At 43.1% G+C, this 21008-nt stretch overlaps 1 protein-coding gene across 5 annotated transcripts in view; it reads right to left on the minus strand.

Moving 5' to 3' along the window:
• The window catches only part of LOC145354430 (G protein-coupled receptor kinase 5-like), a 244073-nt gene that overhangs the window by 27769 nt on the left and 195296 nt on the right, over nucleotides 1-21008 (minus strand). For all 5 annotated transcript variants that reach the window (XM_080205752.1, XM_080205754.1, XM_080205753.1 and 2 more), the window contains 4 exons: nucleotides 18065-18157; nucleotides 13028-13091; nucleotides 12563-12703; nucleotides 7759-7949 (listed from right to left, as the gene is read on the minus strand). In XM_080205752.1, coding sequence (XP_080061878.1) covers nucleotides 7759-7949; nucleotides 12563-12703; nucleotides 13028-13091; nucleotides 18065-18157 — 489 coding nt within the window. The remainder of the gene's footprint in view (nucleotides 1-7758; nucleotides 7950-12562; nucleotides 12704-13027; nucleotides 13092-18064; nucleotides 18158-21008) is intronic.

Raw genomic sequence — 21008 nt, forward strand, 5'->3', positions numbered from 1 at the left:
GTTACAATATTCACCTATTCCTTACAAAGAAACATTTCCACAAGTGCAAAAGAGTGTCTGCTTTTTTCTGTGCGCCTTTCAAAGTGCACAGTTGCATGTTCTTTGTGCTTTACTGCTTAGTGGTAGTGTTAAGAGCTATGAGGTATTTCTACTTTGTGTATCTGTCCATTCTCTGCATCAATTTAAATAGTGGTTCTGACTGTGTCAGGATTTAGTTATGATCTATGAGTGAAGCCTGTATCCGATCAGCTAGCAGTACAGGATGTCGCCTTCATAATTCAGTGAATGCTCCCCCCTTTTATGCACAGATATTTCTTTCCATGAGACTCATCATTAGATGATTCATTAGATCCAGAACATACCACAGCAAATGGTTATCTGTTTGATGTGTTACTCTTTCATGGCTGTCAGGAGAGTTGTTTTTTTCTAAGTCCCCACCTGATTTAGTTTTAGAAAAAATGTCTAGTTGCACTACAGAGTCCACAATCACGACTCAGAAGACACAAGCGGTCAAAGTTTCATGTTGCATGACATGGAATGAATGTGTATGGAAAGTTTCTATTGGAGATTTTCCATATGTTCCTAGCACATACCATGATGATAAAGGACTTCATTCACGCACAACTGTTGCAAACGACTTCAAAGCTCCATGTCCCAGGTGACAGTGCTGATGCAGTCAGCATTTCAGCGACCCATTTAAAATACCAATGAAATAAATCTTTCCATCCTCAGCAAAGTATTGTTTTCACTAAGGACTTTTGGTATAAGCTTTTTGCCCTCCAAAGCAAAAACAGACTGGCGGGACAGTGTGAACTCAAGGAGTATCTAGGATTGCACTAAGTAAATTTCCAGTCTTTATTCACAAGTTAACTTCATTTCTTGATGCAATGTGATGAAGGAAAACTCTGAATAAATGATGTGATACAAATTAACAAAAGACACACAGCAATATAGTCGGAAAATAATAACAGAAAGAACCAGCATTCTTTCTGCCAGATCAAAGATTCTGCCACCTGTCTGATCACAACGTGAAACTGAAGGAATGGGATTCCCTCTGAGTTCCTGCCAATTAGTGGTCATTTAGAGCTCATTGCCTACCCAGCCTCAATAGTTAGGCTGGCAGGAGGATTTACCTGGTCTGGGGGCTGTGGCTTCAGGCAGGATATGAGGTGGGGGAAGGTAGGTGAGGTGGCCCTCCATCAAAAGACCCTGTCTGACTTAGGGGCCCCACTTCTTAAGCCCCCGTTTCCACTTGACCTACGCGCTCTATCTGACTCACTTCCCCCTCCCATCCACCCTCCTCCACCCCAGCCCGCCTTCAGGTCTTCCTCGTCGAGGGATCCCCAGAACTTTTCTTGCTGTCCAGTTTCGATACTTAGGCTCCAGCATGTTGAAGCACTTCCTCTTCTGTCCACTGTCGATCAGATTGGCTGGCAGTTCTCTAATGCAAGACTTCCTTCCAAGAGAGTAGCGCGAATCCCATATACAGCCAAGTAATGCTCATTTGAACATGAAACTGTTGCGGGACAGTTAGAGTCATAGAATCTGACAGTGCAGGAGGAGACTATTCGGCCCATCGAGTCTGCACTGACCACAATCCCACCCAGACCCCATTCCCCGTAAGCCCATGCATTAATCCTAGCCAGTCCCCCTGACACTCAGGGACAATGTACCATGGTCAATCAATTTAACATGTCCATCTTTGGACTGTGGGAGGAAACCAGAGCACCCGGAGGAAACCCATATAAGATATGGGGAGAACGTGCAAACTCCACACAGACAGTGACCCAAACTGGGAATAGAGCCTGTGTCCCTGGCACTGTGAGACAGCAGTGCTAACCATGGTGCCACTGTGCTACCCCTCGATTCTCTGGATAGCAGGAATGGAACATCTGCCATCTGAAACATTTAGGTGACCTAGGCTCTCAAAATATTTCAATTCGGCACCTGCAGATGCTTGTGTGCAGAAGCAGCAAAGGTGGCCGATTTCTCTCCGAGTAACAGGGATTCAAATGAAGCCAGGCACTTTAAGCATCTTGTGGGCTGGATCCTCCTGCTGTTCACGCCAGCAGGATTCTTTAGTTCCCCCTGCAACGGACAGGGATTTGGCTGAGTGCCAAATTCTCCATCCTCATTGGCAGCAGCAGCAGGACGTGAATGGCCAGAGAATTCCAGCCGTGTTCTCTGGCTACCAGGAACTGCACCATAAATCTATCCTAATATTAATGAAACCAGCTGTAAAAATAAGTTGTCTTTTAGACTGAGGGTGGAAGTAATCTTTCTGACCTGTTTGCTAATCTGTAAACAATATAGCTCAAAAACAAATGGATGGATTTCAACGTAACTTGGTACATAGGATGTGGCCTAAGAAACTGATTAGTCTGGATCCCAAAACTATTTAAAAGATCCATTAACATTGGTAGATGGATTAAATAGATTTTGTTTTAGAATGTTGTGTTTCTCAACAGCTGGGGTGGAATTTGTCACTTCTGGCAAAATGTGAACAGAGTTTTCAAAGCAGGTTGTTGGATCTGGATGAGTGTGAAGCTTCTTTGGTGAGATGGATGCTCTTAATAAAAAGATTTTTTTTTCAACTTGGTACCGATAGAGTATCAAACAGGTGGGGAAATGCCTCAAGGAAGAGTTGTATATTTGTAATAATGTTGAGTTAACACAGCGTAGGGCAGAGGTCCGCACTCCGTGTACCCTCGTTATTTATGTTTTGGTATCACAGTGCACCATATTACATAGCTGTAACACACACATATTCTGTTAGTGTGCATAAAGCATTAAGTAAAAAAGTGACATACATTTATAGCCCAGCTTCCGGATATCTACACAACTTCAGTTAGTTTTATTGTATTACTGGAGTGGGGAGAATACGGGTTTTGGATGACAGATTTAAAAAAGACAATGTTGTATAGAGGTTTAGCCATGCAATTTTCTTTTGGCCTGGATGGATTAGTATGTGGCTTTATATTTTATTGATGTGGACTGTGTGTTGAATCTGGTTATTTGCTGTTACTGCCCATGAATGGAGACCATAACTTGGAAAAAGAAATCCTCCTTTTTACATACATGATACCTTAAGGCCGATATCTACAAAATGCATCCGCCCACCATGGTTGGGTTCATAAGAGGTGCACTGGTTGCAAGACCGCAGTGAAGAAAAAGGGTGGAGTTTCCTGTCCCATCCGCCACAGGAATCGTAGCAGGCGGGACAGGACCTTGTAAAGGTCTGTTGACCTTTCACGCTGGAAAATCCCGCCCGAAACGTTTGAAGGGTCTTTCTTTTTGGAATCACTGTGCTGATGACTGCAGGGGAAATTTGTAAGCAATAGTACTGCACCCCTCAAACTCACCCACCATAGCCCATGGTCCATCAGTTGATAGCCCATGAACAGTAAGGCAAGTGAGAGACGATGGAAGATTGGGACATTTCTTATCAATGTTCAGCTGCAACCGAGAGCGGAACTTTAGAGCCCCATCACGGTGGGAGCAGAGCTGCAAAATGCGGCGAGACATTCCAAAGTCTGTTGATTTTGGCAGGATTGGAATATCCCACTGGTGGGAAGGGCTGCAAAATTCTACCTCTAGTGAGGCACAGTCCAACAACAGCAATGTATGTAATTGTGTAAATCATGCGTGGTAGCAGGTCAAGAAGGTAACTTTTCCTCTTTATCTTTAGGTACCTCTGGTCTTAACAGGGTTAATAGCAGTTTCTTTTTAAGTGGTTTCGGTTAAATCTAGTGAACTGCTTATTCAGACAGATAGCTTGAACAATCTTGGCAAGGTCAGTAAACACTGTTTATTCTGAGGTCATTCATTCTCTTTACATTCTCTGCACAGAAAGCTGTGCTCTCAATGAATCTCAGCAAGAGGAAGGAATTAAACAGTCTAGTCATTTATTGCCTCTGGTGAGTTCTCCGACTGGAAATGCACAGAATCTCTAGTTGCATCTTAAAAAAGAGAGCAAAGCAGGTCAATACTTCATGTCCAAACCCTTTCTAAAAGGTTGGCAGTGAGGTGGATAAACATTAGCCTGACTTCTCAGTTGGGATTTTCAGTTCCCCATGGGGAGCCAAACAGGAATGAGGGTGCTTTGAAACAGCGCTCTCGGATGGTGCATCAGTGTCCCAACAGCGCCACAATTTCCTCAGTGGGGGGGGGGGCGGGAAGGAGGAGGAGGAGGAGGAGGAGGAGGAGGAGTCAGGAACATGCTTGCCTCCTAGTAATAGCCCCTTCAGGAACTTGTCAACCTGCCAGGGAGGGGAGAAGGTGATTGTCAAACCTGAACAGTTCAGTACACAGCTGTTAGACTCACTGCGGGCAGGAATTGAAGGGTTCTTATATGCTGAAAAATTTGGGGACCAAGAGGAACTTGCTCTGGATTAGTGCAGCATATTTCAGTTTGCTGCTTTGGCCACCTAAGTGCATGTTGAGGCTGTTGGCCCTCCACTGTTTTACCTCCTGTCTCGTGCAAGATAGCAGCAGGTCCCAATCTAGCTGCCATGTACCTTTGCTAATTACACACTGCAGGAAGCTTTTGGCAATGATTGGTGCCACTACCAGGGCACTGAGCTTGATTCCACTCCCAGTTAGGGAGGCTGACAATTGCAGCACTGTCGGTCTCCAGACAGAATCGGTTGGGGCTGGAGGGAGGTCAGTGATCAGGGTGGACTGGTGGGGGACGGTGGTTCTTCCTCCTGTGGGGGGCAGGGTCTACCGGGGTTGGGTTGTGGGTGGGTGGGGGGTGGGGGGTGGGGATGGTGTGGAAATTGTTACTGCTGGGGTGGGGCTGAAGATCGGGGTCCTCCAGGATGGGAGGTCGGTTGGGGTTGGCCTGGGAATGGTCATAGGGACTGTGACTGGACCGTGTGGGGGCAGGGGGGCTTGTAAGGGCAGTAGTGCGAGGATCCCATGCAGGCTGATAGTTTGGAGCCACCGCACATGCACAGAACTGGAAACTGTCAAACTCTGACGTGAATAGCCCCGTCCCCCGAACTTTTAATGATATTCACAATTGTGACCTCTGCTTTACACAGAGTGTGGGAGATTCAAGTCTGAACTCCCACTGAAAAAACAATTGCGATTTACACCATCTTTCCCATGAATTCAGCACTTAGAACCTTTCTGGGAGAATCATCCCTATAGTCTTAGGTACATTCAACCCATCGAATCTGTTTCATTATTTGATAAGACTTTGGCTGATCTGATTGAGGCCTCAACTCTCTTTTCCTCTCTAACTACTCCACCCCCTGTCAATTAGAAATCTATCTAGCTCAGCCTTTCAAATAGTAATGACCATTACTCCACTGCTCTCCGGGGAAGAGAATTCACAGACTAACGACTCAGAAAAAATATCTCCTTATCTCCTCCTTAAAATGGAAACTCCCTTATTTGTAAATTGTGTCCTCTCATAAAGAGAAACATCCTCTCGGCAGTCAGCCTGTCATGTCTCCTCAATAGCTGATATGTTTCAATATGATCACCTCTCATTTTTCTAAACTTCCACGGATACAGGCCCAACCAGTTTAACCTTTCTTCATTGGACAACCCCACCATCCAGAAATCAGTCAGGTGAACCTTCTCTGAACTGCTTTTAACTATATTGTATATTTTTTCAACAATGCCCTCCAGATCTTTAGCAAAATCCCTTGCTCTTAAATTCCATTCCACTTGCAATAAACATCATTCCATTTACCCACCTTAGCACTTGCTATTCCTGAATACTAGCTTCTTATGATTTATGGACCAGTAGAGCCAGACCTCTCTGTACCGTGCAGCTCTGCAATTTCTCTCCATTTAAATGTTAGCCTGCTCTTCTATTCTTTCTACCAAAATGGACGAATTCACAATTTCCACATTATACTCCATCTGTGTTTTTGTACACTCACTTAGTCCATCCCTCAGCAGTTTCCTTGGGTACGGTCTTACTGGCTGTTCATGCCCCATTGCCAATGCAATGAGAACGGAGAATCTGGTACCCAGCCAAATCTCTGTTCACTGCAACAGCACCAGAATATCCCGCCAGTGTGAAAGGCCATAAGGTTCTGACTCGTGTCTGCGTGAGTTTCCTCCCATAGTCTGAAAGATGTGCAGGTTAGGTGCATTGACCCGAATAGATGCCGGAGAGAGGTGACTAGGAGAATTGCACAGTAACTTCATTGCAGTGCTAATATAAGCCTTACTTGTGACCAGTAAATAAGCTTTAACTTTTAAAAAAACTTATGTTCTCTTCACAACTTATTCTTCTATTTATCTTTGTTATAAAGAACAAAGAACAAAATCAGCCTGGGAAACAGGCCCTTCGGCCCAACGAGCCCGCGCCACCATCTCAACACCACCAGTCCCCCTCTCCACCCATGACCCCTGTCTAACGTTTTATGGCCATCCAGATTGAGGGAATCTGATTTAGGGACAATTTATTCCTGCCAATCAGCCTAACAGCACATCTTTGGGGTGTGGGAGGAAACTGGAGCACCCAGAGAAAACCCACGCAAGCACGGGGAGAATGCGCAAACTCCCACAGACACCAGCCCAAATCCATGTGTCTGCACAGCAATCAGCGATAGTCACTGAGCTGTCGTCTTGCCCAGTATCTTGTCCAGTTTAGGCACACACTAACGACATGAAGCACTAGGCCAATCTCGAACAACCAAGAGCAGCCCCAGTACGACTCATCGTGTGTATGCCCCTCGTTGGACACGAGGTGGACCGACTTAAAACCTGTGAATGAAAAGAGAAAAAACATTATCATACCATATCCATTTACATTACCAGGGACGTCCCAATGCTAATGACCCTTATTTAAAACAATCTCCTATATCCACCCATCTCCAACCCAGTCATGTGCCTGTCTAAGTTACTCTTAAATGACACTAGTGTGTTTGCCTCCACCACCTTACTTGGCAGAGCATTCCATACCCCCACTACCCTCTGTGTGAAAAACCTCCCTCTCATATCTGTGTTGTACCTCTCCCCCCTCACCTTAAGTCCATGGCCCCTTGTCCTACGTTATCAGTAAATTGAGCAATAATATATTTCATCCCTTCATCCAAGGCATTGATATAGATTGCAAATAGTTGAGGTCCCAGCACTGATTTCTGTGACACTCTGCTGGTTACAACTTTGCAACCCAAAAATAGCCCACTTATTCACACTCTCTATGTCTTATTAGCTAACCAATCTTCTATCCACATTAAAACATTACTCCTTACACTATGAACTCTTATTTTGTGCAGTAATTTTTGATGCAGTACCTTATCAAATACCTTTTGGAAATCTAAGTATAACACATCTGCAGGTTTTCCTTTATCCACGTTGCTTGTTCCTTCCTCAAATACGTCCAAAAAAATTAGACTAACACAATTTTGCTTTTGGGAAACCGTGTTGACTCTGCCTTATTGCATTAAGATTTTATAAGTGCCTTGCTATAACCTCCTTAACAATAAATTCTAGAAATTTCCCTCTGGCTTGTAGTTTCCTACTTCCTATCTCCCTCCTTTCTTGAACAGCGAAGATCCCATCAAATTGGAAAAAAGCGAATGGGAAGTTCCATTCACTATTTTCCAATTTGATGGGATCTTTCTGTTTTCGTTTGCACAAGTGTCGCATTCCAATGCGGCAGAACATGTTTTATTTCTCAAAAAGCATAATTATTCCTTGAGAAGGGATCTCATTGCAGTTTAGAAGGAGCAAGTAATGGTTCCAAGCAGTGGATGCTCTGCAATTTGTAAAGTAGAGACCTCCTCTCACCTGTAAACAATGTTCTCCTTGTGGAGGTCCCCCAGGCCACAACAGATCTCAGCCGCATAAAATACTGCCCGATCTTCTTCAAACCCTGGATTTCCCATGTTATAGATGTGAAACTTCAAGTCACCCCCATTCATTAATGTCAGAACTAAACACAGTGCGTCCTTTGTTTCATAAGCATAAGCTAAGTTAACCTATAAACATAGCAAACAGAAAAACAGTTAGTCAAACAACACCCAGGAGTCGTTACAAAGCAACATCTAATTCAGGCATTGCAGATGGCATCCTAAACAGATAGCAAAGCTTGAGCAGTTAATGGGCATAATTTGAATTCCAACGTATTATTACAGCTATTCATATTCATAAAAATATGGCCAGCTTTAAGTCGTTAAGGCACAAGATTTCTTCCAGTCTTGGCAAGAAGTCAAGGTCAGTACAAAACACCAACTTTTAGTTCATATGAGAATTCAATTCCCATGCCTGACAGCCCCAAGTTTTCTTGCCTATTCAAAGTTTTGTTTATGCTGTGGATTTGTCTTGCATCAGGAATTGAATCTTACTTATATTGTTCTAATATTTTTACCCATGAATAATAAAATAATAAATCTTCGCCAGAGTTAGAAGTCATAGAGTAGATTCCACTTTGTCTATGGGGGGTGGGAGGTCCCCTCGGTGGGATGGTCACTGCAACATAGAACTTGCCAGGAATGTCACCACAGCCACAATGCTGAGCACCCAAACATAACACAATATCATCCTCCACACATGTTCATGCAGAATTCCTGGCAAGATTCACAATATTGAAGTGCCATCTCTGATTAGATTATACGCAAAGTCAGATTCGACATGTTTTGTGACTTCTCATTTTGATATTCCTGTGCCTCTCAATGTTTATGGTCAATATCCTTGCACAGTTTAGGAACAGTGGTATCTGAATTAGCAGCCCAGCAATAAATTACATAAGACAAAAAAATGAACAAGTGGTCTGAAACTGCATTGCAAAGCTAGATTGACTTATTAAATTTATTGAACACTTATTGCCTACTTTTATCATCAATTTTCTTTCATGCATTGGTTCCGTTGTGAGTCTATGGTTCCATGGGCATCCATTGCTCTCTGGTGTCGCACTCCAATGATCATTTGTGTATGAGTTTTGCTAGTGGCCCATATGTTCAATCACCAGTTTGACCCAACTTTCATCTGTTGCCCTTAAGTAGGGTGGAATTCAATGTTCCCCAGGTGCAGGCTGGAAGGCAGGATGACCATTTAATGGGGTGGAGAGCACATTGCCTTCCCAACTCCCCCTGTTTCAGTCCAGGGTGCAGAAGGTCACAGTTAGCTCCCCACACCTATGGCAACCAAGGCCCTAAAGTAGCCCCATTAAGGGCCACTTTAGGGCCTCATCCTTCCACCACTGATATTCTACCAGTGGCAGGAGGAATTCAGAGGCTGCCAGGTATGCCCTTACAATGTCCCTTCAAGCTGTGGGCAGGCCCTCTTGATCAGGCACACTCATGTGCCCCATGGATTGCCCTTGCCAGTGGTGACAGCCGTTTCTGCTGAATATCCTTTAGTGCACATTGACTCAGGTTCCCGCTTCTGATAACAATGCTGCAACTTTCAAGGCGCCTCTGTCCCAGCAAATGCCCCACTTAATCCTCCTGATGCTAGGCCCATTCCAACCGCAGCAGTGGCCACCAATCCTCATGCCGCTACTGGGACCGAAGAATAGTCCGTTACATTGGCCGGTAAATCTTGGGAAGCAGGATCCCGACCTCCAAAGATGTGGAAACGCTAACACTAGGGAGGTAAATGCCTAATTGGGATTGAGTCCTGTCAGGGCTTCCAGGAAATTGCCCTACTTGGATTGCACTGGTGGGCAGGGATGGGGGTCGCTATCATGACAGCACGGTGGCACAGTGGTTAGCACTGCTGCCTCACAGCACCAGAGACCTGGGTTCAATTCCGGCCTCAGGTGATTATCTGTGTGGAGTTCGTGCATTCTCCCCGTGCATGGGTTTTCTCCAGGTGCTCCGGTCTCTTTCCACAGTCCAAGGATGAGAAGGGTAGGTGGACAGGCCATGCTAAATTCACCCTAGTGTCGGGGGATTAGGAGAGTAAATAAGTGGGGTTACGGGAATAGGGCCTGGGTCGGGTTGTGGTCAGTGCAAACTTGATGGGCTGAATGGCCCCCTTCTGCACTGTAGGGATTCTATGATCAGCTGCAGTACTCTTGAGCCCAATATTTCCAGTAAACCTTGTAGTGCAGTAAGTAGGAGTGGGAGCCTTAGTAAATTCTCTCTTGGGTAAAGACAACCATAGCCACCCCACTGCTACCCTGGGTGAATGTTTATTCACGATAGACTAAGTTCGGAGCTGCAATACAAGTTGTATTTTGGCCAGAAACTGCTTAAAAGTAAAAAATTACAGAAATACTCTTAGGTTGTGCAGTATCTGCTGAATCTAAACCATGTGCACTCAAAACAGATCTCAAACACATTGTATATTTAGAAAATTAGCTATTTGGTTTGAGGTAATGTGGAAAAATCTGCTAAAATTTCTTCCATGCAAAAATCTTGTGGAATTCTATTTCCTCAAGGCAGCACGCAAATACTGTTAGAATCGAAAATGAAAAAAACTTTGGAGCGTATAGTCAAACAGTTGATTGATTGACCAATGACTCTGCTCCCTCCTCAATCACAAAATAAAAACTTGCTTGAGTTCTTTGAGGGCATAACCAACCAGGTGGATAGTGGGGAAACTGTGGATGTGGTATATTTAGATATCCAGATAGCACTTGACAAGGTGCCACAGGGAAGGCTGATCCAGAATGTGAGATTGCAGTGGACTGGGGGTCGAATATTAGATTGAACTGAGTATCGGCTGACTGACAGGAAGCAGAGGCTTGGGGTAAATGGTTTCTCTGGCTGGCGAAAGTAACTAGCAGAGTGCCACAGGGGTCAGTCCTCGGACCTCAACCGTTTAAAATCTGTATAAAATGATCTGCAAACAGGGACAGACTGTAACATCACAAAATTTGTGGGTGATGCTAAAAAATATACAGGAAATCAGAAAGTGAAGAGGAGATAAAGATAAAGAATATGGATAGGCTAGAAGAATGAATCAATATTTGGCAGGTGGAGTTTAATATGGATAAGTGTGAGGTTATCCATTTCAGCCAAAAAAAGGCAAATTATTATCGTAATGGAAAGCAGATTCAGAATGCAGCTGGACAGAGGGATCTGGGTGTCTTTGCTCGTGAATTGCAGAAAGTTGATATGCAGGTACAGTATGTAATAGGAAAGGCATTTATTGCAAAGGGATTGGAGTATAAAAGTAGAGAATTGTTGTTACAATTGTATAGGGTGTTGGTGAGACCACATCTGGAGTACTGTCTCCAGTTTTGGTCTCCTTATTTGAGGAAGGATGTTTTGACATTGGAGGCAGTTCAGAGGAAGATCACCAGATTGATTCTGGGGACGAAAGGGTTGACATATGAGGAGAGATTAAATAATTTGGGCTAATACTCGCTGGAGTTGAGAAGGATGAGGGGGGGATCTGTTTGAAGTATATAAAATACTAAAAGGGATAGATAAAGAAAATGTGGATCAAATGTTTTCCCTTGTGGGGCAATCTAGAACAAGAGATAACAGGTATAGGTTGAGAGGCGGTAGATTTAAAACTGAGATGAGAAGGAACTACTTCTTGCAGAGGGTGGAGAATCTGTGGAACTTGCTGCCCCATAGCATGGTCAAACCTGAATCACTAAATGGTTTCGAGAAGGAGATAGACATATTTCTGATAAAAAAACAGGTTAAAGGAATAAGGGGAACCTCACATTTGTCTGAGTTAAACGCGATCTGCCATCTGTCTGCCCAAGTCTCCAACTGATCTACATCCTGTTGTACCCTCTGATGATCCTCATCACTATCTGCAAATCCTTTGTGTCATCCGCAAATTTACTAATCAATCCAGTTACATTTTTCTCCAAATCATTTATATATATTACAAACAGCAAAGGTCCCAGCACTAATCCCTGAGGAATACCACTTGTCACAGCCCTCCATTTATAAATGCACCCTTCCACTGCTATCCTCTTATGTACATGATAACATGGTTAGAGGTATTGGTCATTCACTAAAAATACATCTTCAATGGGAAACCCAAGGCAGATGTAAATAGAGTCACCCTGATAAATGGAGATCCAACCAAGTTTAAATGATAGCCCTTAACAACAAGGGCAGAGCAGTGGCACAGTGGTTGCCTCACAGCGCCAGGTTCAATTCCAGTCTCAGGTGACTATCTATTTGGAGTTTGTACATTCTCCCTGTGTCTGCGTGGCTGATTGGCCATGCTAAATTGCCCTTTCGTGTCAGAGGGACTAGCAGGGTAAATCCTGGGGTGGCATTGTTGACGTGCTGATTCAATGGGCTGAATGGCCTCCCTTCTGCACTGTAGGGATTCTGTGAATTCAGTGAACAGAACACGTGAACAGCTCCCAAGGAAGAAATTCAAGGATGATAGGTCAATTAACTTAGAAATCCAGCAAAATATTAAGGTGATACTACAATATACACACAGGATGTATTGTTGATCTGGTGCCACAGTTGAAGAATAAACATGCCCAGCATTATCACAGGGCAGAGTGTTGGACAAGTTTGTCCAACACAATTAGAAAAGCAAGAGGCACAAATTGAGGACACAATATACAACATCACATTAAAAACCATGCGATTCTGAACATCCTCTCAGGTTGACCAAAGACAACAGACGGCACATAGTATGGCAATAAATCTCAAATACTTACTACAAATCTACTGTTCACTTTTTCTAAAATCTGTTTTTCATTTAATGCCATTGCTTCCCCTTTTCTCTTCTTTATTCGCTTTTTCTCCAGCTTCTTACAGGCATACATTTTCCCTGTGGCTCGGACCTGACAGGCACAGACCTACATGTGCAGAAACCCAAATAAATACTTCTATGAATTTTCCATGCATTTAAAACAGGTAAGAAGCTGCAGGCCTGTAATGGCATTTTAATCTCTAAACCACTCTCTCCAGATTAATAATTGAGTAGGTGGTGTAGACTATGACATTGCACATTGTTAGAATTTTTGTTTAAGGCACTGCAGCAGGTAAAATACGAGCTAGAACATTTTAGATGAAGTTATGGAAAAACAATGTAATTTCAAATAAATATTTTTGGTTGATAACTTGACTTTAAAATTCCTGATGGAAAGCCGGAGCAGAAACTAGCTGCCAAGATTACTTACCTCACCAAAGCCACCTTTTCCTAGTACTCTATATTGCCGAAATGTGTTTTTTGTTACAGCTTGTCTGAAAGAAAAATGCAACATTAGCAAGGAATGCATATCTTCCCTTTTACGATGAAAGTTTAAAGTTTATTTATTAATCATAAGTAAGGATTACATTAACACTACAATGAAGTTATTGTGAAAGTTCCCTAGTCACCACACTCCAGCGCCTAACCAGCACGTCTTTCAGGCTGTGGGAGGAAACTGGAGCATCTGGAGGAAATGACAGAAACCATAGAAAATTTACAGCTCAGAAACAGACCTGTTGGCCCTTCTTGTCTGTGCTGAACCATTTTTTTCCTCGTCCCACTGACCTGCACTTGGACCAAATCCCTCCACACCCCTCTCATCCATGTACCTGTCCAAGTTTTTCTTAAATGTTAAAAGTGACCCCGCATTTACCACTTTATCCGGCAGCTCATTCCACATTCCCACCACACTCTGCATGAAGAAGCCCCCCCAATATTCCCTTTAAACTTTTCTCCTTTCACCCTTAACCCATGCCCTCTGGTTTTTTTCTCCCCTACCTTCAGTGGAAAAAGCCTGCTTGCATTCGGTCTATCTATACCCATCAAAATCTTATGCACCTCTATCAAATCTCCTCTCATTCTTCTACACTCCAGGGAATAAAGTCCTAACCTATTCAATCTCTCTCTGTAACTCAGTTTCTCAAGTCCCAGCAACATCCTCGTGAACTTTCTCTGCACTCTTTCAACCTTATTTACATCCTTCCTGTAACTAGGTGACCAAAACTGTACACAATATTCTAAATTTGGCCTCACCAATGCCTTATATAATCTTAACACTCCAACTTTTATACTCAATACTCAGATTTATAAAGGCCAATGTACCAAAAGCACTCTTTATGACCCTATCCACGTGTGTTGTCACTTTTAGGGAATTCTGTACCTGTATTCCCAGATCCCTCTGTTTAACTGCACTCTTCAGAGTCCTACCATTTACCCTGTACGTTCTACTTTGGTTTGTCCTTCCAAAGTGCAATACCTCACACTTGTCTGCATTAAGTTCCATTTGCCATTTTTCAGCCCATTTTTCTAGTTGGTCCAAATCTCTCTGCAAGCTTTGAAAACCTTCCTCACTGCCCACTACACCTCCAATCCCAAGCAGACACAGGGAGAATATGCAAACTCCACGTAGACAGTGACCCAAGCCAGGAATTGAACCAGGGTCCCTGGCGCTGTGAGGCAGCAGTGCTAACCACTGTGCTGTTATGCAGAATGAATGAATGGTGAAAAGGTTCAGGTGTGAATACATTCTAACATTTCTCCTCTGCAAACTCGATGGGCCAAATGGCCTCCTTCTGCACTGTAGGACGTTATGATGTTACAATGGATGAAGACAAAATACTGTGGATGCTGGAATCTGAAACAAAAACAGATGCTGGAATGCTGGAAAACCTCAGCAGGTCTGACAGCATTTGCAGAGAGAGAGAGAACAGAACCAATGTTTCAAGTCTGGATTACCCTTGATCAAAGCTCTGACGAAGGGTCATCCAGACTCAAAACATTGGCTCTATTCTCTCTCCACAGATGCTGTCAGACTTGCTGAGGTTTTCCAGCATTTTTCTATTGTTGTTTCAGGGTTAAAACGCCTTCTTCACATTCCTTCCTCTTTTCGACCTCAGTTGTTTTCCAGTAGGATTATTTTATGTAATGTTACACTTAACATGTTCAGCCATGAACAACATTATTTCAAACACCCAACCGTTAATAAGAGCTATGCCTCACAAATGATGTATTTGGCTGAAGGACAAAAATATCTTCCCATTATATAGGAATGCAGTTGGATCAACTGAGCATGCTCACTAAAGCAAGGCAGGCACGTGGATCTAACCTATTAAACCCAACTACACTGAGTTTATGAATTCGATTAAACATAATCAGCTCATAAGGGACAGGCAATTGGCTAGGCTGTCACATAAATCTAATACATTATACAGACACATTCCAGTTCTTTTAGAACAGCCCAATTGTTAACACTAAGGGTGATAGGATATAGTTCCAGTCATGATTTAGAGACAATGGGGTGAGTGTTAACCCTCCACAAAAGTGGATGGAGTTGGGGGTCAAAAAACCCAAAAGATTACGAAGAGAACCATTTTTAAAAGAGGCATGTCAAATGGGGTGTGGCCCAATCCACTTGTGGGAAGTCTGTTGCTCATTTAAATTTTATAATGAGGCTGCTTGCTTTATTTTAATCAATTGTCAATTGTTCTAGTTTTAACCACAGATCATGTTATATTCACACGCAGCAAGACCTGGACAACATTCAGGTTTGGCTGAGAAGTGCCAGGCATGACCATCTCTGATGAGAGAAAATCTAACCATCTCCCTTTGACATTCGATGACATTATCATCGCTGAATCCCCCACAATCAAGATCCTGGGGTTACCATTGACTAGAAACTGTCAGTACCAGTATAAATATTGTGGCAGGTCAGTCACTGGCAACTTAGTCACCTCCTGACTCTCCAAAGTTGGTCCACTAACTGTAAGGTAGAAGCCAGGAGAGTGATGGACTATTATTCTCTTGACTGGATGGCTGCAGCTCCAACAATACTCAATAAGCTGGATATCATCCAGGACAAAGCAGCCTGCTGGATTGGCACACTATCCACCAACGTAAGCATTCACACACTCCATCATGATTGAACAATAGAAGCAGTGTGTTCCATCAACTCATCAAGGCTAGCACCTTTCAAATACACCACACCCCTTCCCCCACTACCGCCTAGAAGGACAAGGGCAGCAGATGCATGATAACATCACCACCTACAGATTCGCCTCCGAGACATATACACCATGACTGGAACTACATTGTTGTTCCTTCTTAACAGCACATGGGCTGCAGAGGTTCAAAATGGCAGCTCACCACCACCTTGTCAGGGCAGTTTGGGGATAAGCAACAGATCCTGGTCTAGCCAGTGATGCCCACACCCTGTGAAATAATTAAATAAAGGAAGGGTGTGTTTCCCAGACTTTGGGAAACTGAGTAGCTTAAAAGCAATGAGGCTGGCTGAATCCATGAGATAAGGTTTTTGCAACACTACTGGAGTGTCTCCTCCAGGCTCAACAAGCTACGCATTGATCTCTTCCTCTCCCATTCATCCTACTACAATCAGGGCACCAATTCCATGATGGCTCTCACTTTCCCAGTGCTCTTTAGGTATTTACCCTGTGAAGCAGGTTTCCTGCCTGAAAGGTCTCCAGCCTGTCAATCCCGCTGCCTGTCAGTGGGAGCCCCACTGACAGAGTGGGGGCGTGGGCTAGGGGCAGTTAAAACCTGTAAGACATTCAAGAAGCCCGTTCCTCAGACTTTTCTGACCTCGCAACAGCACCCAACCCCCACACCCATCCCCTTAGCACAGAGCTCGTCTGTGGGCTAAAGTCTAGGCTGATGCTACTCGCACTCCATCAGTGCCATTCCTAATATGACTCAAGTGGAAAGAAATGACATTACATCAGGGGAATTCTAAACAAAACGTTCACTTGCAAGTTGCATCTAAACAGCAGCTTTAAACAGAAAGCAGAGTCAGATGATGATTGGGTCACATCTGTAGATGCACTTCTGTTTAATATTTTATGTAAGAATTTAGAAGATCATATTTCCCCTTTTAAGTACAGGAGTTTATTTTACCAGATTTGAATGTATACACTGTCACAGAAAGCACTTTCCACCTGGTCTGGTTTTGAACTGTGATTTCTTTTTTAAACAAAGTTTAGACTGATTGCTCTTCCAGTGTATAGATGATAATCCTCAGTTTGTTTGTCCAGCAGTCACACCCAGAGGGGAAAAAAAAACACAAACCGGAACAATATTACTTACCAGTTCTAACTGATGTTCCATTTTAAGGTTTACAAAACCAATTTGGAGCAGTATTCCTATTTCCCTACTTTTACTGCTTTTCTCCCCCCTTCTGAGGGCTATTTCCAAATCATTCATTGTGTGTGTGTGTGTGTGTGTGTGTGTGTGTGTGTGTGTGTGTGTGTGTGTGTGAGAGAGAGAGAGAGAGAGAGAGAGAGTGAGAATGAGGAGGCACTGTACAAAATGCAAAGTCTCCAGCTGGTCACAAATCAGACAAGCTGAACTAGAGTAGCTCGACAGTGCAGGAGCATGGGCACAGTGGCGGCACAGTGGTTAGCACAGCTGCCTCACAGCACCAGGGACCCGGGTTCCATTCCGGGCATGGGTTGCTTTCTGTGCGGTGTCTGCACGTTCTCCCCATGTCTGCATGAGTTTCCCCTGGGTGCTCTGGTTTGCTCCCACAGTCAAAAGACATGCTAGTTGGGTGAGCTGGCCATGCTAAATTGCCCCTTAGTGTACCTGAACAGGCGCCGGAAAGTGGCGACTTGGGATTTTCACAGTAACTTCATTGCAGTGTTAATGTAAGCTACTTGTGACTAATAAATAAATAAACTTTAAATAAAGCAGAGGATGATGGAAAGGCACTGCAGGTCTGGCAGCATCTGTGAGGAGACAAAGCAGAGGGAGCTTTTCAAATTCTTTATCTCTTCAAATGCAGGAGGATGTTTGGGTAGAAATCGAAGGGAAGTAAACGTGAAGGAGCAAAGTTCCTCAGAAGAATTGTTCACAACTCCGGGCAGCATCAGAGATTGTACAGCAGCCTATCTATTGGGTGAAAAATTATATACACAGAGTGAAGAATAAACAGCATAAATTATTTGGAAAAAAGTGGGCAACAAAAATTAAACACTTTTATACAAATATTGTGCTTAAAAGGATTAGAGTGACAACTGGTGGCCCACATAGTTCATACTTGAGATAAGTCAAGCTCTATAATCTTCAATACCAAGTTTCATTATTGGCAAGAAAAATAAATCTTCTTAGGAGTAGCACCAATCTGTAGTTCCTAGACTTCAAATTCTTTTGGGTCCAGTAGATTTCCCCTCCAGTAGTTTCAAATTCAACAAAAATGCAATGTAACGATATATGCCTGTCCTTCCACAATCCTTACCTTTCTAGCCATTTCCACTGGAGAAAGCGATCAAAGTACATGCTTTCCTGGTATTCGTTAAATGGCCTTCCGCTGAGATAATCGTGCACTGACCTGTTGTAGAACATAATGGAAAATACAAAAAAAACACATTATTTAGTATGAGTTTACAGGAACAGCAATCTTGTGGTATTCATAACAAATGCACCAACTGTAGATTATTTTGGGTATTACAACAATCTCCCGCAGCATCCTTTGAATAAAATGATGCAACCCAGCAGCAGGTCAGTTGGCCCACTGTGCCAGTTTTTTTGTTTAGCTATCCAACGAATGCCACACTTCTGCTCTTTCCCTGTAGCCCTGTAATTCTTATCTTTTCAAGTATTTACCCAAAGTTGCCCTTTGCGATAGTGCACTCCAGTTCACAATGACTCACTGAATAAAAATACAAATTCCTCATTTTGCCACCGCTGGTTCTTCTGCCATTCACCTTAGATCTGTGTCATCCCATTGCTGACTCTTTTACCATTGAAGGCAATCTGCCTTATTTACTCTATCAAAACCATTCATAATGTTTAAATGCACGCGGTGACACAGTGGTTAGCACTGCTGCCTCACAGCGCCAAGGACCCAGGTTCAATTCCCAGCTTGGGTCACTATCTGTGCAGAGTCTGCACATTCTCCTGTGTCTGAGAGAGTTTCCTCCGGGTGCTCTGGTTTCCTCCCACAGTCCGAAAGGCGTGATGAGATGCATTGGCTGTGCTAAATTCTCTCTGTGTACCCAAAAAGGTGCGGAGCGAGCCGACTGGGGGATTTTCGCAGTAACTTCATTGCAGTGTTGATACAAACCTACTTGCTAAATTAATAAATAAACATTAAACTCTATCTATTCCTTTCTTAACTTTCTTTACCCAAGGAGAACAACACCAGCATCGCCACATAAATCCAACACTGAAACAAATGTTAAAAATCTGTAGTGCAGCTTTACTCTTCTGTCGCCCTGTTTGAGATATATCATTTTCCAAATTCATAGTTATAGGTTTTTTTGAAACTAGTTTGGGTTGACAGTTTATTTCTTGACAATTGTATTTCCCTGCCTTCCTCATGCTTTTTCTGACTAAACACCAGTATCTCTAGCCAGTTGCTGTATAATCTTTCCAGGCAATGCAAAGTTATGACATCAACATTCATCTGGGAGCAATGACATTAAGTTCCTGCAAATAACTGCGAATTTCTTTGGCTGCCTTTTGAAATATTTAGTGTCAATTTTGTCTGCAAGAGATTTTTTTTTTCCCAATGCCTGATAATTTGATTTTGGCAATCATCTCATCTCAAATCTCTCCCAGCAATGAATGCCAGAACCAATTCAGAGTGTTCTCTGCTGCAATAGCTCAACAGCATGTATTCCCGCTATAGCATGTAACAGATTCTCAATTCCCCGAGAATTTCACTTCAGAATCTCATTATGTCAATCGCCAACCACACACCACATTTACTGTGCACTGATGACCGCGTTTAAGCCTCTCAGGTTTTATTATGTTTTAAGTCAGAACAGCCACTGCCATTATTCAATTTAATGAGACTTTAGCCCTTTTACAAAAATTCTGAGGTGGTACAAGAAGTGGAGAGCTGTAACTAATTTACAGAGGTTTGTTGACATACGTATGGTTCAGAATGTCATGTAGCTACTGTCAAGGCCAAAAAAGGGAGCTGCTTTGTAATTAGCAACTACTAAACATCCATGGTAATTTCAATGTATTTTCCTCTGATTTCCCTCAGGGCCAGTGCCACCCTCTATGACAACTGTATAGAAAATATTTTAAGGACTGGTATTTGTATTCTCGGCACCTCACGATTCAGAAACTAGCCTCATTAAGAAAGCCCACCAACACCTTTAATTTCCTTAGCTTAGGAAGCTAAGGAAATTTGGCATGTCTGCTACGACTCTCACCAGCTTTTATAGATGGACCATGCTTTGTCTGTATAGCTCGCCAGAAACAATACTTTTCACTGTATATTAATACATGCAACAATAATAGACCAAAATCGCTCCTATAAGTAACAGGGCAGCACAGTGGTTAGCACCACTGTCTCACAGTGCCAGGGACCTGGGTTCGATTCCTGGCTTGTCTTACTGAGTGTACGGAGTCTGCATGGGTTTCCTCCAAGTCCTTTGGCTTCTTACCAAAATCCGAAAGACATGCTGGTCAAGTGCATTGGCCATGCTAAATTCTCCCTTAGTGTACCCGAACAGGTGCCGAGTGTGGCGACTAGGGGATGTTCACAGTAACTTCACTAAAGTGAAGTCTTGTGTCACTGATAAATAAACTTCAAAAAAGTGTTTTCAAAAATAAGATAATGTAAACGTGAGTTACTGCAGTCCCAATGAAGGCAAAGGATTAGAGTGTTTCTGCACTTTGTAAAGATCTCTTTAGAGTTGTGTTAATTTGCACCTGGGAGACAGACGTTTTTATTACAAATATTTCCTCAACCACACGCTGACTCAGCCTTAAAATAACTGCAGGTAATAGCTGCACATCTCTTCATCGTCATTAACTGTTGCTTTGAAGTAGTTTGAAAGAGAAATATTCACAAAACTTCAAACCTGAGGACATTTCTTGCACTTCGTATTCCAATTAGAGTTATCTTGTTACAATAACATTGAAAATGTCACATTCACTTATAACAACATTTAAAATGTCACATCAACAGGATATCATCAGCTTCAGCTGAATTTGCAAACCTGAATCTGACACATATTTCAGCCAAAAGAATGATTCCGGATCCCAGGCAGTAAGTTGGTTGCTTTGTGTTTGATTCTGCTGCATTCCATTTGTTTGTTCGCTTTGACAACAGTGCTAAGGGGATGAGGCAGGGTAGATTCAGAAAGAATGTTCCCGATGGTGGGGGAGTCCAGGACCAAGAGTCATAGTTTGAGGATAAGGGCTTTTAGGACTGAGGAGAA

The sequence above is a fragment of the Carcharhinus amblyrhynchos genome, chromosome 17 (genome assembly GCF_965287045.1).
Source record: "Carcharhinus amblyrhynchos chromosome 17, sCarAmb.v2.hapA, whole genome shotgun sequence".
Classification (NCBI taxonomy): Eukaryota; Metazoa; Chordata; class Chondrichthyes; order Carcharhiniformes; family Carcharhinidae; genus Carcharhinus; species Carcharhinus amblyrhynchos.